Raw genomic sequence first — 27,836 nt, forward strand, 5'->3', positions numbered from 1 at the left:
GAGAATTCATTGAATTTCACTTTTAATTAAAGTTTTTCACACCCATTAACACAGCAACTGGAGAACATCTGTAAGTGGCTGAAGCGTCACAGTATAAAAATCTCTACCTGCACAGGTCCAGAAACACAACAAGAACAACAACTGCACATGGAAACCAACTTCCACCAGAGAAATGAAGGAATTCGATATCAAGTAACGGACCGGCACTTTGCAGCTGCATTTTCCAGAGCGAACCTGTCAAGACAGGAAGACTTGAGAAACACAGTGTATTTAAAATAAAATATATATATACAGCATATTTTTCAAGCAAATCTTAGCAAGAAGTGTGACTAAAGTCAGCGTCAGTATAATATTCAGCTCAGTCTCTCTCTCTCTCTCTCACACACACACACAGGTATTGACACTTTTCTCAATTCTCATTTTAAATGTCATCAGTCAGGCCTCTCTGGCCTGTGTCTAATTAAACAGCTATTGAGTGCAGAAATATACAGACTGATTTCCATCACAACAGCAGGGTGGATAATGGGAAAGTTCATTGTAGTAAGTTGATTCTGGTAATTCCTCTGCTGATGTAATAAAGGTTAGCTGCACAGGCGCAGTGGCGATTAGAGATGCTGTAGTTTAATACCCTGACAGCTGCTGGGTAAACTGTTGTAACATCTGGTACGTATGGTGTGTTCGAGCTTATTACTGTTGTTTTTTCAAGCTCCATCATCAGCTAGCTCTTTCCTGGTGGTTAACTGCTAAGTTGTGACATCAAGGAAGAATTCAAACAGTGGTCTGACATTTTCCCTGAATGTCAAAGTTAAGATGAATAACTCGAGTCCTGTTGGCCTCAGCTCTTGCCGTCTTTAGGGGTCCCCATCGCAGATCATCTGCCTCCATCTCACCTTATCTCTGTCACATCATCTTTCTGCTTCTCCTTTACTACATCCACGAATCTCCTTTGTATCTTCCTCTTTCCCTCCTGCCCAGCAGCTCCATACTCAACATCCATTGTCCACAATATCCACTATCCCTCCTCTGCTCATGTCCAAACCGCTCAACCCTCTGCTATACTCATTACTAATCCTGTCCATTCTGATTACTCCTAATGAAAATCTTCAACTCTGCCACCTCTGCCGCTTGTCTTTTTGTTAGACCACACATCATAGCAGATCTCGCTACCATCTTATAAACCACTCGTCTCCACCATTTCCACCCCGGCTCCGCGCTCTTCTTCCCCTTTCTTGTGCACCGTTCATTGTTTTGGATGACTGACCCCAGGTATTTACACTCCTCTACTCCTTGCGATTTCAGTTCAAAATATCATCCAAAAGCTGACAAGAAAATGAAGCGAGTCAGATGTGAATAATAAAAGATTCGGGTAAAATATTCTTCAGAAAAACTTTTAAAACCCCAGTTTGTACTTTGGTTTGCATTCATTGTGATAAAAAATAATTAACTGGTTGAATTTATTTAAGTTACAAGATGTATGTACTGATGAGGGTCTATCTCACAATTTGCAGAGTATGAACCTGTGACATATTAACCGAGAACAGCACAGCCCATCCAAGCAGAAATACCAGATTAAAGGCATTGTTTTCAACTCTATTAAAAGATAAACCACATGAAAACAGTTATAAAAATTGAACACACTCAAACACACCCTCCATATATTAGCTGCAGTTTTATATACACATTAGTGTCTGCAGGAAATCCTCACCTATAGCACAAGGAGAGCCACAACAGCACAATAAGAATCCACTGAGATTTAGTACTGAAACTACTGGAACATTTTAGGCATGCAAAAGAAACATCGACAACCAAACAATTTGGAAGTTTGAGTAAAAGAAACAACAACAAAGTCTACAAGCAGGCACTGTATGTTGCACACAAGTATGCAGCAGGGATTGCAACAGATCACAGAGTTTCACGCCATAACAATCCAACCAACAGAGTCACTGTATATGAAGCACAACGATAGTGGTGCTACAAGTGAGCTACAAACACCAGGTGAGAGCGGTCCTCGTATAATTAAACGAAGCTTTGGGTGGACGTGTGAGGAACTCTCAGTAATTTGCATCAGTCTGATGTCTCTGACTTATTTTCTTTGTGAAGTCGCTCTCCTCTGCTGGGCACTCGAGGTTGCAATCACTTCCAATTTCTTCTAATTCTTCAGAAGGACGACAGAGAACAGCAACAGAAGGCGGGGCGGCTGCTCCCGTTAAAGCACACAAGGTTGTTCTCTCGACATCTCTTTCCTGACTCGTCTGCTTCCTCCCCATCGGACTTCATTAAAGATGAAACTGTATATCTGAAAATGTCTGTCATAAGCACTTCTCCCTCGCTGGTGCATAATTAGCATTTCACAGACAAGTGTATATACACAATACAAACCCAACATACATCGAAGAGTCGTTTCAAAGCATTCAGTTTACAAAATACGACATAGAAAATTAACAACTTTAGACGAAAAAAGGAAAAAGAAAGGAAATCAGGCTCAAAACACACACTCACACACACTCACGTACACCCACAGTGTAAGGCTTTAGGGTTTAATTAATCCTTGCACACATCATGCAAAGACCAGCGCCATGTTCACACTGTGCAGCTGGTACTTGCTGTGACACAAGTTTTCTAATCTGCTCAAATGAGACATTGAATAAAGTTACACAATGCACAATGGTATGATCGTTTGTCTACTGCCGACAAGGCAAATGTACAGTACAGTGCAAAAGTCTCAATCCACCCTTCATCTCTTTATTCATTTGCTCCCAAGGAGACAGGCTTTCGTGTCATTTTTAAGGTGGCCTTGAGCAACAGTTTTCCTTTGGCAGCTTTTTCACTCATCTTCAGTCCAGTCCTTGTACCTGACCATTTTCAGAGTCTGTTAAGCCACTGACCTATGTGTCTACACATAAAAGACGAATTTAGAAATGAGCCGATTTTAAATAAGTATATTTTGGTACTTTGTTACTAGCGGCTGATCACACAAACCATCGTTTGCTCACATCTTTTTTAGTTGAAAGGCATACTGTCCTACTGGGCATGTACGGATACGGGGCTACGTTTTAACTAGGATCTTGTCAAAAATGATGGAAATGTGAACACAGAAAATCACCACTAGGTTTCAATCCACCGTACAGTACTATCTGGAAAGCATCTGATCGTCAAGAGCTTCATTTTTCTACATGACAGTGATCCCAAAAACACCAACAACGCAGTGAAAGCATACTCGGGTAGAAAATTAAGCTGTACTATCAGTCATGGGTTGGTCTCTCCAGAGCCCAGATCAGAATTAGTGAAGCAGAGTGGGATCAGTCAACATCCAAAGGAGAGCTTTGAATGTCCTGGAGAACTATTCCTGAAGACCACTTAAAGAAATTAGCAGAAAGCTTGCCTTTGAGAGTTCCGGCTGTGTTGATGAATATAAAGTGTTCATAGCAAATATTGACTTTTAAGCTCCTTAGAATTGCACACTCTCAGTTTTTGCCTCGTATACTGTTTTTCCACTTATGTTTGCACGTTTTAACAAATCGCTGCACTTATTTCCCATTTTCCTTAAAAGGATAAAGAAATGAGGGGTGACTATTGGACAGTACTGTGTTGTTGCATAAATTTAAAAATTAAAAAGTTAAAAAGTTCGACTTTCTTGTCCTGCTGCAAACAGCAAATCAGCACTTTGTCCAGTGTAAACCTTACATTCACTTGTAATAATCAAACTAGAAAATGTCCTTTACATGCTACTATATTTAAAATGAGTCCTTTTTTCATATCTGTTGAGATTTGGAGTAAACAATGAAGAGTGAAGCGACCTGGAATGAAATTTTAAATGAGGGAAAGACCATTTGAGTATTTGCCTGCGTTTTTTATCTTGTAGTTCAGAATTACCAACTGGTCTTGGAGTCGATGTCGATGTTTAATCAAGGTGCCCACACTGGACTTGACTGCATGTTGACGGACTGTTATTAACTGGAGTGCCCACACCGCTATTTCATCACAGTATAAGGATTTCATCAACCAGATAAATATGTATATCAAATATACTGCAACCAGTTTCCCTTGCTGCTCCACTTTCATTAACTCATAGCTGTGTTTCATACGGTTACAGACATGACTGGAGGCTATTAAAAATATTAAAATCCCAAAACATTACTGCTCACTAATAAAAATCTCATTTTAACAAGTCATTTCTGTCTATAATTAAGCTTTAGGAATATTTTAAGGTGAAGAAATCTGCTTCTAACATAAGATTTTTTTCATGGATAGTGTCCGAATCTTGCTCTGCAATCAAAATAGATGAGAAATGATTTGTTTACACCTAGGCTATTTTTCATATTTTGCATGCTTGTAAGAATACAGGTGGTTTTGCTCTGTTTTGTTCAATGACGTGTTAAAAAGACAGCGACAAATGCTTTCTTTAAAATGTTTGATGCTGAAGGAAAGGATTAAACACGGGTGGTTATAAACTCTACAGACATCGTTTCCCCACATTTGTAAATGTTCTGTAACGTTCAGTTATCCTTAATTGTATCGTTATAACATAGACTTTAGTGTTTCTTACAAGATCAATCGTGTTATAATTGTACTTTTTGATGGGCATGTAAATGTGGGCTGCTCTGGCAACTGGGATCAAAGGGTCATTTGCACATCAGGCTCTAGTGCCACTTCAAAGCTCCCACCGTTTCACAAAAGCATCTCTGTGCCCTTGCAGCACATGGCGAGATGGGGAATCGCATCCAGTGCTGCTGCGGATTTCTGCCACATTACAATAATAAAACCGTGGCACGCACAGATGAGCGCAGTGAAGCACAGGTGTCCTCCAACCTTTGAACCGGAGCTGGCTGGGAGACCCGGCCAGAAAGAAAACCTTTCATGTGTCAAATTCAACCGTTGCTGTTCAGCCCAGCTTGGTTTAATGAGTGTTCATTAATGGGAGAGGGAGTTAGGCAGAGCTTGGGATGATAAATCCTTGAGGTGTCCACATATCGGCTACATCTGGGTTATTTAGTGCTCTTAGTGTTTATTTAGATTTATTAAAGCTGATGTTCCTTATGGGATTGGTTTTCATTCTTGGAGGTCCTTCCCTGTCTTCTCCCTTTGTCTTTATGGTCACTGTTAGAATAAATAAAACATAGAAACCAGTGCAAACATCTAATTTAAGCTTAATCTGTATCCTCGCTCTTTGCCCCCCTTTGACCTTCAGTTCCTGGAGCTTTAAACCCCTGAGAGCAACTTCCCCAGAGGCACCTCTCGCTCTCCCAGCAAGGTGTCCCTTTTGAGGCTGGTGCCTTTATTCACCACCTTGAACTTCACGGAGAGGCTCTTCACCTGAGTCGAACTTATGGAGTCGAAGAAGAAGTCCTCGTTAAAGACCGGGTTGCGGCTGTTCTTGATGATGTTGCTCCTTTGCTTCTGCAGCTTGCCCGGGTTCAGATAGACAGACACGCAGCAGTTGATGCTCTTCATGTCGAAGTGCTTGTCGTACAGACTCTCCGCCGCCAGGACGCGGATGAGAAGGCGGGAGGTGCTGGAGTCGTAGTTGACGCTGATCCGCACTGTCCCGCCTTTGTGCAGGTTGATGGTGTGCTCCCGATGGAGGCCGTGGTCCGAAGCTCCAGCGCCGCCGTGATAGGTGGGGACGTGGAGCCGTCGCTGGACGTTGGGGCTGGGCTCGGCCGAGCTGCACTCGTCGGTGGAGAGGGAGCTGTGGCGCGCGAAAGTCCGCTTGGCTTTCACCACTTTGGCCTGCGTCTCATGGGTGAAGATCTTGAGCAGGGACGCGGAGCGAGAGAGCAGAGGGGAGCTGAAAGGGGAGGACTCGGCTGAGGAGCAGGTGTCGCTCTCTCCGCCGCTGAAGTATCGGTAGGGATTCATGTGAGAGGTGTTAAAGTCAGCTGGATTCAGGTGGTTTCCCGTGTCGCTGCTTCTGCCCGGAGTCTTCCTCTGCGTATTTGGGGAGGTGATGGGACTGGTGAGCTCGCAGTGGAACAGCGACTCTTTACGGCGCGTGTGGGGGCTTTCCTTCAAGGTAGCAAACCCGTAGGACGTCTGGGTCTTGGGGACATAAGGCAGAGACATTGCAGTCTGCGACTGGGGGTCTGCGTTAGTGTCTCCAGCCACCACATCATCAGCACTCTCTATCTGTATAATGTGGCGGTTTGCAGCTCTCAGCAAGTTCTTGGTGTCTCCTGCAATCTTGGCTACCAAACGTGGGCTTCTCGGACTGCTGATCTTCCCACTACCGATGGTGAGCTCAGAAGTGGACGGGTGCAGGCCTTCTTTGGGCTTTACGGCGGGGATCTCGGGCTCTGGGGGGCAGCTCACCAACTTCGGAGGAATGAAAAAATCTGGGATCCTGTCGGGGGTGAGGACGTTGCTGTAGGTCGGGGTGCCACCCTTCTTGTCCCCGTTCTCCCCCTGTCGCAGAACACCACTCTCCACCGACCCGCGGATCTTATCCAGAACCCACATGGTCCCCACTGGAAAGTGGGATGTGTGGAGTAGGTGCAGTCAGGTGTGTCTGCAATTAACACACATGGGTGGGCGGGGAGAGGGAGAAGGGGGGGGGGGTTAAACGATCAGAGCGTCACTCCACGGAGAGAAGAGGGATAAAAATATCACCTGAGTGCTTTCGCGCTGAAACGCAGTCTGTGATTAGGACCGCAGGCGTTTACAGGAACAAGACTTGAGTAAACAGGAAATATTATAGCGTTATCACACTGAACCTGAGCTTAACTTTCTGTTTAGTGTCGAACATACGGACAAACCCTTCTTTAAAAAGGTTTTCTAGGCTTATAAACAATAGGAGAGAATCCTTTGAACGGACAAAAGACAGAGCATTACTAAAAATAAAATAAAATAAATCCATCTACATTAAATCTCCAACACATGGAATAAAGTCTTTGTGTAGTTTTTAAATAACAGAGTGTCTTTACGGACTAACGCAATCAGTCTGCGGATAAATCAGCAACAAAGGATTTACTTCTCGATTTCCGATCGCACGGTCACGTTTTAATGAGCAAAATTTAAAAGTGCATTCTTTGAATTAGAAACTCTCCCTAATGATGTAACTGGAAACTTTTAATTTGCACTTATGCTTTAATCTAATTTAATTTCAGTTCCGGGAAGACGACAAGAAAAGAAAAGCTCACAAATATAAATTATTTTACCAAATGCATTAATAACGCTCCTGCATATAGATATTCGATACGTTTCGACATTGAACGATCACATGAACTCGTTTTTTAAGAGAAAAACTCAGTAATGAAAAGACAGTTCAACAGGTGCCTGCATGTTTCCTCTGGTCTGCTTCGAAAAGCTCAATAATGTTGATATCTGTGCTATGTAATAAAATTATGATACTTACAGCAATACAGAGGAAGACGCAGTCCTCTTTTTTCACTTTGCTTTCGTTTCTTCAGTAACAGGTGTGCTTTTTTCCCCCTCTCTCTCAACCTCTCACACACACCTTGGATAAGTCTGTGCGCTCCGTGGCGCTACTCTGCGCCCTCAGACGGTCTCGGCTCCGGAGCGCCTGTGGTGCGTTTTATAGATGGCACACAGATGCAGCTGACCAATAAGATCAAACTGTGCGTTTCCGCAGAACCAGCTAGAAAGAACACCAGTTGCTCCTGTGAGGAAAGGAATCATACAGGTTGGGTTTACATGAGTCCCCAAGAGTCACTGCAGTTAACTGCCGGGGTTTTCTTTTTAACCTTTGCGCACAGCACTGAGGTTTTATGTTCCAATCATTCATTCTCTCTCTCTCTGCATATATCCATATCTATCTCTATAGAGATAGATATGTACATGGGGCTGTTTGACCAGAAAAAAGCACAAGCAGACAATGCAACGTGGAGCATATGCAACTGTGTGCTGGTCCAATTAACTTTAGACTGACCTTTTTTTAACTCTTCTTTTGTGTGTGTGTCTCTCTCTCTCTCTTCGCGTTTAACCCGACCTATTGGTCTCCCTGGAAACTTTGCTATGGCAACAAATACATTTGTCTAAAATAGGGCTGACTTCATTGATCTGCAGCACAAAAGGCACTTTATTTGTCCAGATTGCCTGGTTTTGAGTCAAGTGCCATACAGCCCGTGGACTGAGAGGGCTACGGCTGCTGCTGCTTTATCAGAGATCAGTAAATAGGCAGCAACACTAGACTGGCTCGCCAACTTAGAAATGTGCAGATGGAGAGTGTCCGTGTCTGGTGACTCTGACAAGCGCTTTGCAAACAAGTGATTAGCCAACATTTACCGCGCGCAGACCTGGAATAGGTGTCAGCATCTCTGCCTGTCTGTGCCTCAGGCGCATGGAAAACGAGCTTGATTGCCATGGGTCGTGTTGTTGCCCTTCTTGTCATAACTAATTGGGAGCTCACTGAGGGGAAACAGGCGCTCTACAGTAAACTAACAGCTATATTTGAACTCCGCGCTGAGTTCAAAGTGCATAAAAGGTTCTCCGTAGCCTGTCATGGATACATTATTTCTCTTCAACAAACTCAGAAAAAAGAATAATAATAATAATTAGACTAAATTCTCTTGCAATGTCGGTTCTTAATGTGCTGAGGAGAAGCAGCCAAACATTAGCATGTCAACAAGTTCACGGTGACACTGAGGACACAACAGCAGATGCTTTGCAGACAGAGTTCAGCAGATATGAAGTCAAATGGATCTTACTAGCCGTCGAAGTGCTTCCTCAAATTACAGGTCATTTTTACCTGGTCTATATAGCATAGGTATGGTTGAGGGTGACGGCAATCAATAGTTTAGTAAACAACGGATACAATAAAAAAAAAAACATGCAACCTTTGCATGGCAGCTGATAAAACGCCGAGGGCATCATCAGATATTGTATTGAATAGTTTTGGAGTGGATGACGCACATTAATCCCCCTGCAAGGATTCCATACCTCATAAAATGTGTGTAATCGGAGTTGTGCAGGTGCTTTTGTTTTAAAATCAGAATTGATCGACACTGGTCTGTCAACATGTCGTGACATTTGAATTTAAATATTGCGGAATCCTTTTGAAACACGGGTGCAAGAAACCGCCATTCTTACTCGAGTGTCGGAGTGGACATAATTATACATCTCGTCTTAGGAGGTCCAGCCAGGGGTCACCGGCTGATGTAATCTGGAGGGGGCACTTACCATATATGGGCAGGGATAGCTCAGTAGGTAAAGTGGTCGCCCCATGATCGGAAGGTCGGCAGTTCGAATCCACTTAACGGCTACCCTGAGGTACCCCTGAGCAAGGTACCGTCCCTACACACTGCTCCCCGGGCGCCTGCTTAGTGGGCTGCCCACTGCTTCACTGAGTGAATGGGTCAAATGCAGAGAAAAACAAGTAATTTCCCCATGGGGATCAATAAAGTATCCATTATTATTATTATTATTATTATTATTATAGATTGCAAAGACACATTTGAACCCTCATCCACTGCATGCCAGAGCTGCCTGATCACCATAGAGACACTTGATGCCTCTTTAAGCAAAGCCCGTATTACAGTGGGAGGCTGTCAGTTTAGTAGGTGCGTAACGGAGAGCGTCAGAGCCTTAAACTACTTTCGATTTATTTTCTTTCTAAGAACTCATGTCTGTTTATAAACCAAACTACATGTCTGCACCATCTGGCTTCAGAGTTTATTTAAATGATTAACCAATTATCACATTTTCTGTCCACAGACTAATCAGGTAACCAAGGTTTGGACACTACAGCATAAATTAAAATGTGAATATATTACCTTAAAAGTGTAATAGAAAACGAGGCTCATTAAAACTGAAACTACCTCTTCTGAATGTGCTACTACTCTGTGCACAACTCCAGCCTCACACTGCGAACAGCTTCCTCTACAAAATAATGAGATCAATACACCAGCGGCGGAGAATCTACTGAGAAAAGGTTAATGTGTCTGTTCTGCTCTCATTAAGGGGCTGAACCCTACAACTCTGTCAGAAAATGTGAGGAACACTGAAGCTATTACAAACCTGACTGTACCAAAGTGGCCTGCCCCACTGAATAATACAGAGCTGAGTCAGTGTGATCGTGTTTGCTTGTTCTCTCTGTGGATGGACAGATGTACCGCCGAGGCTGTGACTAAAGGACAAACCCCCGAGTGTGTTTCAACACTGTGGCATCCTCTCTGCTGACGCTCGACTGGCTTCCTAGAAAGACGGGAGGGAGAAGTTGGAGCTGGTACACAGAAAGCTGCACCAAAGCTCTGCAGGAGGTTCAGTGCTCCTCCTCGTAGAGTCGCTTGTTCCGTCATCGCTTTGAGTGTGTTTACTCTTAGCATGTATGGCAACCCATTAGTGCCACAGCAGACACGCAATAGTGCGGTATGCTTCATCACTGTTCTTTGCGTGAAAAGGTTGCACAGACCTCCTTTTCACTGAAGAAGAAAAACAGCCATTCCCTGTTATTCATTCATCAAAGCAATGCTGTAAAAGCTTTCAAGCCATCTCTCATACCATGTAAATCAGGATCGAGGAGATCGCTAACATAAGATGCTGCACTACCTTCAGTAGAACTGGCTTCAGATACCATAGATTAGATTTGTTATTTCCTCTAAGAAATGCTAAAATCTCACAATGTTGTTTTTAATACTTTTTTTTACTGTCCTCTTCTTCCTGCTAATTACATTCTTGTTATGGTTTCTGGTCGCAGGTCTCTCTTGTAAGAGAAATAAGATTAAGCGGCCCACTCTTTATTGTCGTCATCCATCTTTCTTCCCTCCTGCCAGCCTCTTCCCACCCTACAGACAGCTTCTGCCGCCTTATGCACAGACATAGCATCCCAATAACCAACTCTCTATCCTCTCACTCTCATTTCGTCACCTCCTCCAGGCTGTCCATGCAGGTCACAGACGGCTCGAGCTCAGATGCTTGCCAGTTGGAGCAGAGCAACTGAGTAACGCACGTGGCTCGGGGTCACAGCGTGAAACCAGAGCCACTGTTCGTGGCATCCAGCTCCTGCTCAGCAGCCTGCTTTTTCTGGTCCACTGAACTGGCATTTTGATTGGGTGGACGCAGGGCAAAAGGTCATACCCGTCGACACAGGAAACACATCTGATCGGCTCGGCAGAAAAAATGGTGTATCACCGTCAGAGATCTAGGAGCATGGGAGAGCGTTAGCACATAAATGAGAAAAGTATACTCCTGTGTGCACTACTCTATTATTGATCGACATTTTTGTCAGCTGAAAGCTCCCGCATGGCATTTCAGATTCATGATTTTCATTTTCAAGCAGCATATTACAGACAGCCAAATGTGGGTCAACTCTACCAGAAAGCATAGCGTGGAGATAATAAACCATATAACTCAAGTGTAGGAAGAGAATAGAAGGGTAGAGCATGTCAGCTATACAGTCCATTTCAACAGGCACGCTGGTTGATGAGAAAAGGGAAAATGACCAGATGATGCATTTGCACTTTTTTAAAGATGGTGAAATATTGAATATGGCACAGATTACTCTCAAGGATGCAAAGTGCCTCCAAGAAAGGTAGAAAAAAACATGTCAAAAGATAAGAAAAACAAGAAGGAAAAAGACAACAACAAAAAAAAAATCAGTTATTTAAAAACAAAAATCTCCCTCAGCTTTGCGCAGACCACTGAAACGGCTCAAAGCTCACAAGAAGCAAGCTGATGCTGCCCCCTAGAGGCATTAAACAGAAACAAACTGAATTCATGGTGGAAAAAATATTGTTCAGATCTGCAAGTGCAGATCTTTATCCTCCCCTATTTGAACATGTGCAACTAAGACAAAAAACCAATGCAGGCTTGAGAGAAATACATCCACCACCACAGGCATCACTGAATGTCAGGGTGTTATTGCCCCACAATGAAATAAAACACCAGAAATAGAGCAAGACGTACTCACAGGAAGCCAGAAAGTAATTGCACTCTGGAGCAGGCACAATTACTGAGTGATTATCAAACACCATTCAGGTACGTGATGCAGTATAAATAATACTGTGATCTGTTTATAAATTAGAAACGTCGTCGCTGAACTCCAGCTCAGGAGCAAGTCAGAATACTTTTATTTCTGGGTTTTGGTTATTTGCACACCTTTCTTTACTGACAGACCAAAGTCCTTGGTCTGAACACTGAATTATTCTCTTTCAGTACGACTGCAGATCACAGTAAACTTTTGAATACAAAGATTATAACATCTCAACTCTGCCAGTAAAGATTCTGCAAATCAGCCACACATGCTTCATATGACCACGGCATGAAAGGATAAAGAGGCACAGCCCTGATATTCCTGAAAGGTTTTAACACAAAAAAGTAAAACCAATTTTAGCCAAAAGCTGAAAAATTACCCTCAAGACATGTCTTATGTCACTCAAGTGTCCTCGTCTTGAATAGAGTGGCGTCTTTTCCTATTAAAAATGACAAACGATCTCAGTCAGTCCCAGAATTTATCAGGTTACCAGAACCGTATGGAAACATTTTATACACTGGTTTAAAAAAAATTAAAGGAACATTTTGAAAGCACATTAGATTTCAATTTAATTTCCATCAGTTCCAATGATGAAGAACTAAAAAGAATCCACAGATATCCTCCTCACCCTGTGAGGCAGGTGCCGAGCTGAGAGGAAAAGAAGAAGAAATGGGACAGAGAAAAGGAATTAATGGTTCACTGCAGAACTTGTTTGTTTGATGGAAATGAAAGCAAACCTACAGAGGGTTGAATTCAAACATACCCCAAAAATTACAGTTAAAAAATTGACGTGAAAGGCTAGTCCATTTTGCTGAAATGTCATTGCAGTAACTCAGAATGGTACTTACTAGTTTGTATGGCCTCAACATGGCTTGTATACATGCCCATAATGAGATGATGGATGGTGTCCTGGAGGCTCTCCTCCCAGATCTGGACCAGGGCATCACGGAGCTGCTGGACAGCTGAGGTGCGACCTGGCAGCATTGGATGAATCGAGACGTGGTGTTCCACAGGATTTAGCTCAGGTGTAGGGGGTCAGTGACTGGTATCAAACCTTTCATCCTCCAGGAACTGCCTCCTTACTCTCGCCACATGAGGTTGTACTAGGAGGAAACCAGGACCCAGTGGGGCCAAGGATTTTATCCGACACACAGAGCTGTGGAAAGCTGTGCGCCCCTCCATGGGTATGCCTCCCCAGACCATCACTGGCCCACCAACAGACCAGTCATGCTGCACAATGTTACAGGCAACATAATGTTCGCCACACTTTCCTGCTCTCATCTGTGAAAAATCACTGGGTTCCAGTGGTTGCCAACTCTGGTATTCTATGGCAAATGCCAATCTGGCTCAGCAGCCAGGCAGTGAAAATAGGGCCCACAGCCCACACTCACCAAGTCTAATTGTTTAGTCAGAAACATTCACACCAGTAACGAGCTGGGGGTCATTTTGTAGGGTTCTGGCAGTTCCTCCTTGCACAAAGGAGCAAATACCGGTCCTGCTATTGGGTTAAGGACCATCTACGCTCCTCTCCAACTCTCCTAGAGCAACTGCCCGTCTCGGGAAATTTCCACCATGCTATTGCGCCTGTGCTGGGAGACACAGCAAGCCTTCTGGCAATGGTATGTATTGATGTGCCATCCTGAAGGAGCTGGACTACCTGCACAACCTCTGTAGGGTCCAGGGTCTTTCATGCAACACTGAGCTAAGTTTAAACATAATTCACAGAGCATGCAGCTGGACTCTTACCTCAGTTGGGCTAAGATCCAAAAGGTCCTACACAGAAGAAATAAATGAAAAAGAAAATGCGTCCACTTAGAGGAGACGAAGCTCAAACTCACGTTTGTAACACAAAAAACACAGAAAGCATCAGGAAATCCTTTAAAAGTCTCCACCACCCTCTGAGTGTAGCAGGGTGACTACGGGGTACACGCCTCATCACGTGCTTTCCTTACACTTCAACTCAAACAGAAGTTTTAAAATGAATTAAGAAAGGAAACAGGTCTTACCTCTGCAAGACAACTCTGAGTTTCCCTCAAATGGTATTCACTATCATCATTTCAGTGACTGCAAGACGACACAGAAAATGCAGAAACCAATGAGACCGTGAAAATCTCCAACGCACGCACACAAATAAAATAAAAATCAGCCAATATCTAATAAAGAGCTTTATTCAGATTTTAAATAGATTTACAAACCATAAGAAAAAAAAGAAAAACGAGGAAAAAAAAATATATCAAGTGATCGTCAAAATATCCACATGTGCATATCAAGGTAGATTGTAAACAGTCCTTTGAAGCCAAAAAGTGAGACTGCCAGGGGTCAGGTTCACTCAGCTGGAAAAGGGTTTGTTTATTGGTGGTTGTTTTGTTTTTTTCCTGAGGTTCTTGTTGTTTTCTTAACTGCTGGGTTTCCCTCAGTGAGGCTGCCACCAACCAGAGCTCAGAGTGTGGGGAGCAAGGACGATAAAACAGTAGTTTGACCCAAAAAAAAAAAAAAAAAAAAAAATCCCATTCTCACAAACCATTACAATAGAGAGGCAGGGGTTCATTCATAAACTATGTAACAAACACTGATCAATTATACAGTAATGACAACTCTGTGGCGTAAACAGTAGCGGGTAACGATCCCTGCATGGTGTGCCGACTCAGTTTGGCTCTGTTCAACTTTTCCGTTTCATATCTGTGTAACTGGTTCATATCTTTACTCAGTCTTATATGAACAACAAAAGGGCTCTTAACAATAAAGTCAATACATATAAGAGAAAACATTGCAGCCTTTACCACAAATTACAAAGAAAAAAACCAACAACCCTGAAAACAGAAAAGCAGCCCCCCCCCCTCCAAATGCAGCTCAGATAAAATTGAGTTAAGAGGACATTTTTCCTTGGACACAATCCCAACCCTTATAGCAGGTCTAAAACCACAAACACATCATAACAGCATGCTAGTGAAGAACCACATTCTCCTGTTCATGCTTAGAGATAAACCCCATCCCAGTACCTTCCCATTTTTGCTTTTCTTTTCCACATATTTCAGCTCATCTAAAAAAATAAAATAATAAAAAAAACCCATCAGCAAGTATTCTCTCACACACACACACACACACACACACAGTCAGGATTTCATCAGAAATACTGTTGGGTGGTGGTAACGGGGGTGTATCAGAGCACTCTTGGCAGTTAGGAGAGGGTCTGATGGTGTACAGTAGACTGAAAACAAGACGCCCCCCCTCCTTCCCCCATCTGTCTCCATTTTTAATTCTTCTGAATCACATCCTGCATCAAGCTGCCACCCGTTTGCCTTTGAGGTAACAGGATTCATTGATACTGATGAGTCAAAATGGCTGGCGCAAAGAAATATGCCAGTACACACAGCCGCCAGCAGGGGGCGAGCTCTGTGAAGGGCAGTGAACAATGCAACTCTTCAGCTCTGGAGACTTGTGCTACTCAGGAGTTGGGATCTCAAACCACAGACCGACACAGCTTCACATGTCCGTCTCTGACCAAGGACACGTGGCTGGCTTGTGAGACTCGAGCTGGAGTTTGGGACACGCTGCAAAGCTCAGCTTTACTGACACGCTTAAAGCACTGCATATTGAGTAAGTTCAAGCACTGACTGCATAGGTTTGTTAAATACAGTACGTTAAATTTCACGAGCAGCAGTGAGCTGGGCTGGCGGTTTCTTAATGCATCCGAGCCACTAGTAGCGCGTGCTTGTACGACGAAGGCCGTGTGGCAGTCGGTAGAGGACGTTTCTGGGGTTCTGGTCTACATGCCATTCTTTAGTTCAGCTGTTCGATCTTACCTTCCTCACTCACACCTCGGACAAATCTGACAGGTGCCGCTATAAATAAGTTCCCTCCATCAGGAGGGCGCCATTTACACAATATCGCCACCTGAGAATTAAAAGAGCAGGGAGGAGGGGGGGCTGACTGACTCCTTATGCCACTTTCCTCTTGCCTGGCTGACTGGGGTTTGACTCATGGATCCCATTGGACAGTCACATGTGGAATATTAGGGAGTGAGGGAAGGCACAAGAGAGTGTGAATGGCAGACAACTTTCATGTGTGGAGCAGCACAAGCCTTGCGGCTTAAAAGGTCAGAGGTGAGGCATGGCAGGGCTTTGAACAGCCTGCAAACTAGAGTAGAGTCACACACACATCCGGGGCTCAGAGGCGGAAACGACTCCGCTTTAGAAAAAGAAAAAACAAAACAACAACTCGCGCAGACACACATACGCACAGCAGGCCAATTATCCTACGTTAGCTTTCTTCACAAATCTTGCTTTACTCCGACCTGAACCCGTCTCCTGATGACTGTGATTAAGAGCAGGTGTGACCATTCTGCACCAAAATTAACTCAGACATCAGATTTGTTCCACTCAAAGCCTGCAGAAGAAATAGGACTCGAAGCTAAAAGGCTAAGCTAATTTTTAGTAAGTGCAGATCAACAGGAGGTGAGGAAACCAAAACTATTACTTTGAAGATTTCCTGCTGAGTGTGCATATTGTGTGTAACCTTTACTAAGAACAGATAAATAAAATAAAACATGTAAGAAACAAGCAGAAAAAACTCTGTAGCCTTCTTTTCTTCAATGCATCGGGTTTTAGTGCGCACGCTGTGACTGCACATGTAACAGAAGGTGGACGGGGGCTGTGCTAAGTGAGTACTGGGGAAGAAGGGGGGAGAGGGGGATTCAAAGTTCAGTTCATGACAGAAGAGGGCGGTCAGCGGTGGGATGGGGGTGTTGAGAACAAGAACAGCGAGCAGGGGGACGATATCGCAGGGCGGGCGAGGTCAGGAGTCCTCAGTGCCCGAGTCGTCCTCATCATAGCAACAGTCCTCATCGTCATCCTCGTCGTCATCATCATCATCCAGCTCCTCGTCATCGTAGTAGTCATCGTATAAGAGGTTGGAGCCGTCGTCCGTGGGTGGGACTTGGGTTCGGACGCAGTACTCGTCCAACGTGACAGGAACCTTGACACCGTCCCGCTCTGCATCCGCTTTGGTAGCCACCACCTGCTTTCTGTAAGACGCAAGGAAGAAACAGAAGAGGTGAAAAAAATAAATAAAAATGAGGCTATGAGCAAGTTCAGTTGTGGCGCTCTGTTTCTACTGTACAGACAAGCAAACGTTTGAAGTGAGGAGACAGCCGAGTGCGTTTTTCTTCCTTCCTGTACCTGATGATCTCGATGTATTCTCTGTCCTTGCCCTTGCTGTCCCTCCACTTTCGGTACATGACGGAGGCGTCCACGTTGGCGGGGGAGAACGTGTTGGGTTCATTCAGCAGAGAGATCACACTGAGCAGGATGGTCCTGAGAGAGAGGCCGACAGCGGAACGAGTGATTAAAATAGTTGAAGGCAATACAGGATGAGGAGAAGGAAACGGGGCGGAGAGTAGCAAAGATGGAGGTAAGACGAGACAAGAGACACTGAGTGCAGGAAGCAGAAGTGTACAGAAATGGAAAGACAGACATACACAGACAAAAAGAGGGAGAGAGGGTGAGGGAGGGAAGGAGGGAGATGAAGGTCAGGGTCAGACGAGCAGCCTGTTAACCCTCTGATCATCTGCCTCTGCTGCTGCGTTTGACTTTATTGGCCTAAACACAGCTGTGATTAAGAGACCAGTCACACAAACATGCGTGGGCAGTTTGTTTTATCCTCCAAAACATTTTTACACACTCTCCTCCTGTAAATAATATTAAGCTGCTTTTGTATCTGTCGCTTCTGTCTGCAGCAGTCGGAGGATCCTTTATGAAAGACACAGCCGTAGTGGATTTTGTCTACGCTGAGCACAGAAAAAAAAGACAACTGAGAATCTGGAGGGACCAAGTAATTCAATCTGTGTCACGCAAATATCAGAAATAAAGACGTATGAATTAAACATCATGTTTGGGTGTTTGCTGCATTTAAACTGCAGCAAGCTGAGAAAAGGCCTCAAGCAATCATCCTGTTTTCATGCTACAGGATCTGGACTCAGCCATCTACATTTTCTGCTCTGTAGGCAAAAATGCAGCACTGCTTTTGTAATATTCAGCTCTGAGGCTTCATTACTGTGGACAAAATTGCAGTAAAGAAATTCATTTTCCAAAGTACATAATGTAGCTGCTGTCTTGCCACCACACTTGAGTAATGGTGAAGCTGTTTAGAGGCTCACAAATGTACCCATAGAGCTGGTATTACATCCAGTAGCAAGGAAAGACAACAATGCCGCCCGAATGTAAGAAAATGTCTGTGCTCGGCTACAAACATTGTCTAGCTCCTCCCCTGATCCTCCATGATCAGCATGACTGGCCACGGCCAATGACCTTCTTTAGCAGGTGCACAGCCAGTGCATCTCCAGATCTGTTCAAACGTTCCCACTCTATGATTAAAGGAAAATCCCGACAGACACAAAATGCATTATGCATCTAAATGAATCAATTAAAAATTCATTATGGTCTCGCTACAAGCCAGAAAAAAGAAAAAAATCTCTGCAGATCATCATCTTTTTTTTTTTTTTTTTCCTTGAGTTGTTCCAGAGCCTGACGTGTACCTGACGTTCTGTGTGGGGTTCCACCTCTCCGATGGCAGCTCACCGCTCTGTGGGTCGTCCACTGGTGGATGAAGGATGGAGATGCACACATCCCCGTTCTAGGGACATGAGACAGTAAACAAGCATGTTCAGACAAGCAGTCACCTTTAAGAAGCGCGAAAAGATTCAAATATTAGGGCTACATGTTGGAAAAAAAAAAAAAAAAAAAAAAAAAAAAAAAAAAAAAAAAAAAAAAAATCTACTTCGAATCACAAAAATGTCAACGTTTGACAGTCACTTCTCTCTCTCTCTCTTTTTTTTATTTTTAAAATTGTTCAGATTTACCTCGTAGATGTTCGGGTGCCACATTTTGGTGAGAAAGCGGAAAGCTGGTGGAGAGTACGGGTAGTCGATGGGAAACTTGATCCGAGCCTTGGGGTGAGAAAAGACACCTATTAGCAGCGTACTGACAGGACGAGTGTTTACCTCTCTCTCTCTCTCTCTCTCTCTCTCTCTCTCTCTCATGAACAGACAAGTTGTGACCAATTTCCCTTGTCACCGCCTGGTAACCATTTCAACTAATTAGTACAACCGAGCAACAAGATGATTGCTTTACCCACAGTTTGTCTTTAATTAAAGACAGTCTTGGCGCCATTTGCTTACATTGTGTAATGGATCTACGCACACGCACGGTCAGAAACAACTGCAAGTCTGAATGATTCTGCAGAAGAAATAAAAGCATGCATGTGTGTGGCTCTCTGTCGGGGTACTCACTGACATAATGCACGCCCTAGGCGTTACTTTAACCATCAAAACCCAACCTAACATGTGCCCCAAACAGTCCTGTGTCAGATAAGCCAAGCCATAATGTTCTCTCTTCCAAGGTCTAAAACTCTGAAGTGGTCCTCAAAAAGATAACCACACAAGTACAGACACAGCTGCCAAGGAGAGAGGGCTTTATTTTGACTGCTTCTCTTCACAAAGCCCTACACTGCAGCGCTGGTGCCAACGCGCAGCAGCTGATTGAAGACCTCCACAATCACGCTGATCAGCGTCAGTCGTGATTGAAAGAAACCTCTAAATACCTACTACAGGGTCAGTGCAAAACATAGCTAATGACAGTGTAATGTAATACGGTGTGGAGGAAGGGAGGGATGGAGGCTTGCAGTCCGTTCAGCTGCAAAGCGCGTGGAGCTTAGAGAAACACCGGAGGCTGGGGGGGGGGGGGGGGGGGGGGGTGGTAATGGTGCTGGTATAAAGACATTGTGTTTGTCCTCTCCAGCTGTCACTGCAACCCAAGACAATCCACTACTCACACTCATGTTCTGCCATTATGTGTCCTCACACTGAAAACAACCACACAGACACACACTGTAAATCCTGTGTGGAAGACCACTCCTCCGTTTTCCATAAAGCGTGCCATGGGAGAGACGGTGACGGAGCACACACACCAACAGGACTTATTATACACGAACGCATCACTCACATCATGAAACCTTCTGACCCCCCCCCGCCAAAGTCTCTCTCACACACACCCGTGTACATTTGCTGATTCGGCATGGTCAGCTGGTCCTCGCCACAGTGAACCAACTAGCAGGAGAGGGAGTGAACTGGCAGCAGGGGTGTTGGAAGAGCAGTAGTTGGAGGAGGTCGAGGGGGATTTCATTTGAACTAAAGGGGGTTGGGCTCTATATAATTTTATAAGCTTTGAGCCTTCTTTGACCGCTTTGCCTAATTTAACCCTCGAGCATGCAGCCAAATGTTTTATCTGTGCAAAACACTGAGTGACTTGTTGATAGTCACAGAATACTCTGCATTTAAGAGTCTTTGTCATGAAGGAGTGAGTTTGTACATCCCGACTAACAACACAAGATAAATTCAGTCAGCCTGCTTATCCTAACCTGCGCTCTCCATATCATAGCAGGGCAGAGAGGAAGTGTTGACAATCCTGAGAGAAGAGGGCCTGAAAAAAATAAAACCCCCGAGTTTGACCGGCCTTGCCAGATAACTGGCGACCCATCAGAGTGCAGAGTTCAAGCCAACATTGTACACATTACAGCCTAGCAGCAGTGCAACACATAGCAGCTAGCCAGGCGGGCGGAGGAAGGGGGAGGAGGCCATACAGCAACAGTGATTGCTTAGTTTTTAGTCCAAAACAATATAAGCAGTAAGATCATATCAGTCCCCTGGCTGGAAATGGGGCAAAGGAGACATTAGTTTGTATATTTTGGAAAGCTGGCCCTCCGTTGCTCCCCCTTTCCACAGCATGTCCATAGATAGTCAAATATCTGCTGTAATTTAGAGCTCAATAAATAAGCTGACAGTGACAGCATTTACCGGTAAGGATGTTTTAAATAAACCACACTAATCATCAGCAGCCATTCAACAACACTTTCGGTCACAGTGAGAAAGTTCTGGGTTTCAATCTCCTGGTCAGGTGGGCCTTTTGGGAGTCAGCTTTGCATATCCACAGCCAAAATGCAAAGACTAAAGCACAGTATGAACGTATGGGGAAATATAGCTTGTAGCCTAAAGCACTTTCAGTGGTAACGTAGACAAAAGTGTTATGTAAATGCTCCTTCATTTTCATCTGTTCTGACTCAACAGATAATACAAGGACTGGTTTTGGCCGAGTGTGCCGAAACATCCTTCCAGTGCCCGTTTTTCCCCAAACAAACAGTGAATGAGTCTCTAACATGCTTCTTTAAGATGGTTGCAACTACTTCACAGGACATATCATGGATTAAAACTAGAATTACTCCCCAAACCACCATTAAAATTTGTTTTATACCTCTGGCAGAGAGCCTTCCATATAAGCAGTTTCATCCAAATCTATTCAAAGCCACCGAGATACCGTGAAACCAAAAGGTGATGAGATGTGGAAGAAATCTGATACTCTATCCAACTGTGGGGAAGTTCAAAAGAAGAACACAGCTCTGTGGTGAGACAAACTCACCCTGCCCGTCAAGAAACAGCCAAATCTGTACGTCTGAATAAATAAGTTGAATCAATATCTCAGTTTTTAACCTCGGGCTGAGAGACCCATGTGGCAACCCTTCCCATAAAATAGTCCCATTCATCATAACCCTGCGAGCCTGAGAGCAAATAAGAAAGCAGGAAGGTAGGGATATGCATTAACAATAATCATGAGCGAAAAGGAAAGAGTGCGATTTCACATTGCAGCTTAGCAAGAGGCTTCAGACTGTTTTCCTGTTCTAAAACAGCTCTTTGACCTACCTTACATATGACTACCTATTATACAGCTGATGGCTGCAGATGGATGTGGATAGAGGAGATAATGCATAGATGAGGTAAAGAAGTGGCCCAAGCAAAGACAGGCTGCTTGGTTGGCTTATTTGCTCTGCAGCTGTGAGCCGCTTCAGCTCCAAACAGACAGAAGATAAGAAACACGGGAGGAGAAGGAGCGAGGACACTGCAGCAGGGTCTTCGATGCCCAATATCAGCGTTCTCTTTTCAAATGCATCTACGGTCCTGCTCCGAGTCTTTACCTCAGTCTCTTCCCATACAGCTGCTCAACCAAGACGTTTACCCAAAACAGAGTGCTATTCTCAGAGTATCTGTTGAAATATGCTGGTTTGCATGTCATGCCTGATAATTGGCCCGAGAAGCCAATTAACAGCCTTAATTCTCAGAAGGAGATTCACTTTGAACATCTCATCTGAGAAGCTGACAGGAAGTGCAGCTGATTTTTCTTTTGCCAGGCAAACCCCCCCCCCCCCCAAAAAAAACTTATAAAACACTCCCCTTGTTATTGTCGCATCATAGACAGTGAAGATCAGTTTCCTCTTTCTATGAAAATCTTTGACTGTGACCTGAAAAGCTGCCTCGAGGAAGGAACGAGTCAGAGAAAGAGCACGCCCACCCTGCCGATAATGACAAGCGAGGCGAAGTAAATCAGGTCAATGCAAAGACCCTGAACAGAACAAATCATTCTGCTCTCCCTGTGCACCTCTTCACCGTCCCCACAGACCTTATCCTTTCTCACGCATATGCAGGACAAGGAAAACGGCCCCGGCACCGAGCAGATTCCACACAGCACGTGCAGATCTGTGAGACTAACAGGTTCAGATCCAACAGACTCCCCTTTCTCTTCAATTGTTTTTAATTCTCATCCTTCTGGTTGTTGCAAACTGTAATACAGATATATTTCAAACAACTCTTAGGTGATCTTAGCACAAGGACATTTCAAGAAGCCCACCGAGCCACGTCTCAGAGATGATTATTGCACCAGTGGCCCAAACAGGAAGAGGAAGAGAACACACTGCCAGGGCTTCAGGGGATGGTTATAACCGTCTACCAGAGCCTCACACTCACTTCTGCTCACAGCAGGCTGCGCCTTCAAAGCGGGGGGGCATTGCAAGGAAAAGGGCTGTGCCTGCTCTTGATCTGGCCCCTTCAATATTCCCTGTTTTTTGGAGGGTTTTTTCCTCCCCTCTACCCTGCTCTTGTTTCTCTGTGACACAGCCAGAGGGGGAAACATGACTCCAACAGCTCAGCCAGGCACACTGCAGTCAGGTTAGGTTTTTTTTTTTTTTTACACTCTCTTCTATTGCTACTGCAAGGCTAACAGAGAACATGTACAAATTCTGTAGCATATTAGGAAGGTGCAACTACAAAGTCAGCTTCTTGATCGCAAACAGTGTCTGTCATCTGATTGTCAAGTGCTTTAAAACAAAAACAGACAGGCCCGGGCAAAAACCAAAGGGCAGCTCTCCTCTCTCATAACAGCTGTGAACATGGGGGTCTGTCAGTCGAGAAAAACGCTTGACTTGAAAGATTAAAGGTATTTTCTTTTAGAGTATTAGCTGCAGATCCCTCATTTACACTATGACCTCAAGTAAGAAAGTTGACACAGCCCCTCCACCCAACCTTCAAAAGACCTGTGCCACTTGACACATAGTGAGAGATCTACAAGTCACCACAGGAAACTTTCCTGCGAAGCATAATTAGATGACGGTATCTGTGGACATAAATAGTGAATGCTGCATCTTTTGCTGCTTTTGAAGTGGAGGGCAAAAAACAAAAACCTCCTCCTGGAGAGTACAGAGCTACGATCAGTTCAATGCTTTAGGTTATTCCAACACAGAGGTATTAGAAGCAGTACAAATATACAGAAATGTAGCAAATGGTGAACTAACTATTTTGTTTCAGGCAAAGTAAAAATGTCTCTGTCATACGACTTGGTGACCTGGCCGACCCCGCCTCATGTCAGTGTGTTCTAGAAAACGTTTGGCAAAATTAAAAATGTCTGGGCTGTTTCACTTGTGGCTAATGGTTATGGTTTTCGGCAGACATCAAATGTACTGCCGACAGCAAAATTAAACCCACAGCTTTAAATACACTTGTGGAAGTGGTGCACTTTGTGATGCAAACTGTAGTGTTTGCACGTGTTCAGGGTGGGACAATAGCTTAAAGTCCTTACAGAAGCAATTCTTGCCGCACTAGCCATCTTAAAAACACTGATTGTTAAAGCCTGAACTTCAGTGCTCACCTGCACATAAAACATTGCACTTTTATATTTGAACCACCAGTCAAAGGTGAATAAAACTAATTCCATCTGCCTTCTTGCATCAATTCGGGACTATTTGAGTGCAGTGCCTCTTTCGTGACGTCTCTGACTGTCACAGCTGTTAAACTTTGCTGAATTTGTATTGTGTCCATGTTCTGTAACTAATTTTAAAGGACTGCAATTCAAGTTCAAATCATCAACAAGTCGCTGCTCACTAGATAAATCTGTGAATACGCAAACATCTAAAGTTCTGCAGCAGTCACACTCGATACGTGATACTATGCTTCCTATGATTTGGGCTGGTGAGTAAGCTGTTAAAGCCGTGGAGTGTTTTTAGCTGTGTGACTCAAATCTTATCCCCGGGGACAAACAGATGTGAGGAGAAAGAAGAAGAAGAAGAAGAAAAAGCAGAGTGAGAGAGTCAAACACTCATTACACTCAGTGTAATCTACACACAGTTTCCTGCACTGAGAATATTTTTAAACTCTCTGCATTACCAAAGTTTTCATATTTAAGCCTCACGGTGCAATATTATCACAATACTTCACTCCTGATACAATATTAATGCAACTTTTAACATTTTGCAAGGTTTAACATTTATCACCTTTTTTTCCAACCGCAAATTACATCCTCAAACTTTGTCAGTTTTAAATAAGATAACACTATCTTGCTTTAGTTTATCTTTTGCTGCGAAATGAGATCGTCAATGCTGCTATCAGTCTGTGGTTGAATGGGGTCAAGTTGCCAATACGATGCAATCAGTTTCTGATAATACAGCAATTACTGTGATAAATTGTCAAAAAAAAAAATAAAAATATCACACACATATAATTCCATTTGCACTTAGATCTTGGCCGTTTGCCTGCATTTATAAATTAGACATCAATTATTTCTGAGAGTGATTGCCGTCAGTACAACTCAGACTGCAAACATTTGCAGAAAGAGTGCCTCCTTTAACCTGTGCAATCACCTCGCCACCAAAACTGGTCGTGAGCGTGAAACACCATGAGGGTACGGGCAGCCTAGTCGCCAATCAATCGGTTGCAGAATGTACAAAAAAAAAATGCAATCACCAGACAGCCACCGTTTTTATGCTTTGATTTGTAGTTGCAAGAAGGTTGCGGCCCTATTTCTACTCCTGTGACTGAGCCATTAGCTTAATTAGGAGATAATTAAGTTTGTCCTCTTGTTTCCAGTATTCCCAAAATATTTGATATCATTTAAGAAAATATCAATATTTGGTGTCCCTGTATCGCTTCAATACTGCCACAAAAAATACTGATGCTATGCTGTATTGATTCTTTCCCCCCACCACTACTAATTATCAGTCCTTTTCAGGTAGTGTCGTTAAATCCCCAAGCACACCTTGACCTTTCTCAGCACCTAGTATGGGAACCACTGCTCTGGCCAACTCAGCTGTTCATGTCCCAAGACCACAGCTTACTACAGGCCAAAGTCAGTAAACGTCAGAGTCTCAGAACCTAAATGGATTCCTCACATGAATACACAGAAATGTCAGAGTCAGCAAATGGGTGTTAGCACCAGCGAGTATATGAAAGTCACAGGTCATGGTCAGCTTATCATTATCAGGCACTGTGTGTTTACTTCTGCACCGTGTGTTTACTAAAGCAACCAGGACAGTTATCTAATCCTGTGTGAGTGACACTTCAATACGTCTCGGTCCACTCTGTGCGTGCCCGCCTGCATGCATAATGTGTTCGTCATGGTGTGCCTTTTTCAAAGAAACACCCATGTGAAATAAACGCCTGAGTCAGCCAGGTTGCACGTGACGTCAGTATCAGCCCCGCTTCAGATGAACAGGCCTCACAGCGAGTCATAACTCTTTGTTTGTTTTGGGAACACCAAAAAGAGGTGGTTCTTTCCCTCTCCTCTTTTTTCCCCCCTCCCTTCTCTCTTCTGAATATTGCAAACTGGTCGGATAGAAACCCAGCACAGAACAATGAGTCACAGCCATGCGGCAGATTTCACAGCCAAGCTGTGCATTCCTGGCCCAACAAAGGAATCCTGTACACGGCAACCACACAGACCCACTGAACACCGTCTACGGGAGCCTGGTCGGGCCCCTCCGTTTGCGCTTACAGGCTTTAAAAAGAGCAGAGGCAAAATGAAGACTGCTTCTTAGGAACTGGAACTACAAAAAAACCTCAGGACAGCTGAAGGGACAGTGTGCAAGAAGGGTGGTGTTACATGAGGTCTGCAGACAATATTAATCATTTACAGCTTAACAACTGTTGTATGGATACAAAACAGGCTTAGCATTGGGAGGAAATAAAACCAAGTCATTGTAAAGCAATCGTGCAGAATTTGTTACTTTGCTTTTCTGCAAATTATATTCGGGTTTCAAGCAAACATTATTGTGCCACGTCAATAAAAGGCTTGTCATCTGTTTGTTTTGTTTTTTTATACACAGTAAAAAAAATTAAATTAAATAAAAACAAAAAAAAATCTGAAGCACAGCTACTTGGGGCTTTATTGCACTAAACATAAACAAAGTAATGAATCCAATCGCCCTCCAGGATGAGCATCACAGCACCAAAAACAATGACTCCAGTGAGTTGCAACGTTTGAACGTTAGAATTAGAAAACATGACATGCCAATATAAAAACTTGTACTAGAACTTTAAAACACTACTTAATGGTCAGTACTCAGGGGGTTAAAGGGCAGAGAAATGGCACACTCAAACATCAGCCGCAGAAATCTTCTGAAGACGGAAATACGATGGCGGCGGTTTATAATCAGCACAAATTCTGTTAAACAGGAACAAAACCAACGCATCTTTACTCTCAAGGGAGGAAGTAGACGAGAAAACAAATTATGAGTCACTACACAAGTTAGACAAGTTAAGGCTGGAAGCCATTTAGGTTAGTACCATGCATGTATGTATGGTACATTTGAATAACCAACAAAAAAAAGTACTCAAGCCAGGGCTGCTAAATTGTAATGATGAACACAAAGAAAAGGATTGAATTAGCGAGATAGATGATGAGCTTAACTATCAAGGTAGTGCTGGAGGCGGTTATGCTCAACAACCTTTTGTTTCAAGCCAACAAAAAAGTAACTCGGGCACATGTCAGATCTGTAAGAGACCTAATCTGTGTTTTGATGGAAAAATATGCCCAAGCAACAAAGTTCTCATGGAGTCTTGTTGGTTTAAAGTTAAATAAAGAAGTATTTGTCACAATAACGCTAAACAGGGGGCAATTAGCCAAGTTAACGTTATTAACTATTACCTGCTGCTGGTGGAAACGGTTACATGAAGGGTGAGGTTGGTCGCTTGGTTGCCCTGTATGATCAAATTACTGAAATATACAGTAAAACTAACCAGTTAAAGAACAATAGACGGACTGCTAGCTAACATTAGCCACTCACCTTAAAATAACCACCCTCGTAGTGTGTATTCGGGGGTCCGAATATCGCTACTTCCCAGTTGTACAGGTCCGACTCGTCCACCAAAGTTATTTTGAACCCTTCGACCGGCTCATCTTGGAGACTTTTCATCTCCAACATTAATGCTTTTTGGGAACTGGCTACATGATGTCTATTCTGAGCCATATTCCACGGCGATTTTTATATTAAAAAAAATATATCAGCGACCCACCACAGCTGTGACTGCGAAGGACAAAGCTAGCTCGTTACAAACAACAGCTAACAGTAGAAGAACGGCGCTCGTCACGCAGGAACGGTTGGTTTCCGTTTGTGTGCGGTGCCAAAACGCGGCTGGGCTTTATTTGGCCGGAGCTGGTGCGCCTTCCTCTCTGTTGTTGTGAACAATCCAACGGAGCCCCAACGACCATGAACCTACCGTTATCAAGTCGAAGGCATTACTTGCCTTATTTCCGGTGACATT

General features: G+C 43.8%; 2 protein-coding genes across 2 annotated transcripts; both read right to left on the bottom strand.

The window, feature by feature from the left end:
• Nucleotides 1-659: 659 nt before the first annotated feature.
• LOC146641015 (C2 calcium-dependent domain-containing protein 4C) lies at nucleotides 660-8,708 on the bottom strand. The gene is made up of 2 exons (XM_085399114.1): nucleotides 7,352-8,708; nucleotides 660-6,505 (listed from the first exon to the last, which is right to left on the bottom strand). The coding sequence occupies exon 2, from the start codon at nucleotides 6,454-6,456 to the stop codon at nucleotides 5,200-5,202; it is 1,257 nt and encodes a 418-aa protein (XP_085255240.1). The 5' UTR covers nucleotides 6,457-6,505; nucleotides 7,352-8,708; the 3' UTR covers nucleotides 660-5,199.
• Nucleotides 8,709-16,074: 7,366 nt separating this feature from the next.
• Nucleotides 16,075-27,785, bottom strand: cdc34a (cell division cycle 34 homolog (S. cerevisiae) a). Its single transcript, XM_085397818.1, has 5 exons — nucleotides 27,359-27,785; nucleotides 18,783-18,869; nucleotides 18,459-18,556; nucleotides 17,104-17,238; nucleotides 16,075-16,949 (listed from the first exon to the last, which is right to left on the bottom strand). Exons 1-5 carry the CDS (start codon nucleotides 27,539-27,541, stop codon nucleotides 16,721-16,723), a joined length of 732 nt encoding a protein of 243 aa, XP_085253944.1. The 5' UTR covers nucleotides 27,542-27,785; the 3' UTR covers nucleotides 16,075-16,720.
• Between the last annotated feature and the right edge of the window lie 51 nt (nucleotides 27,786-27,836).

The sequence above is a fragment of the Rhamphochromis longiceps genome, linkage group LG23, assembly GCF_057381845.1.
Source record: "Rhamphochromis longiceps isolate RC_006_pf linkage group LG23, R_longiceps_female_GT1.1, whole genome shotgun sequence".
Taxonomy (NCBI): domain Eukaryota; kingdom Metazoa; phylum Chordata; class Actinopteri; order Cichliformes; family Cichlidae; genus Rhamphochromis; species Rhamphochromis longiceps.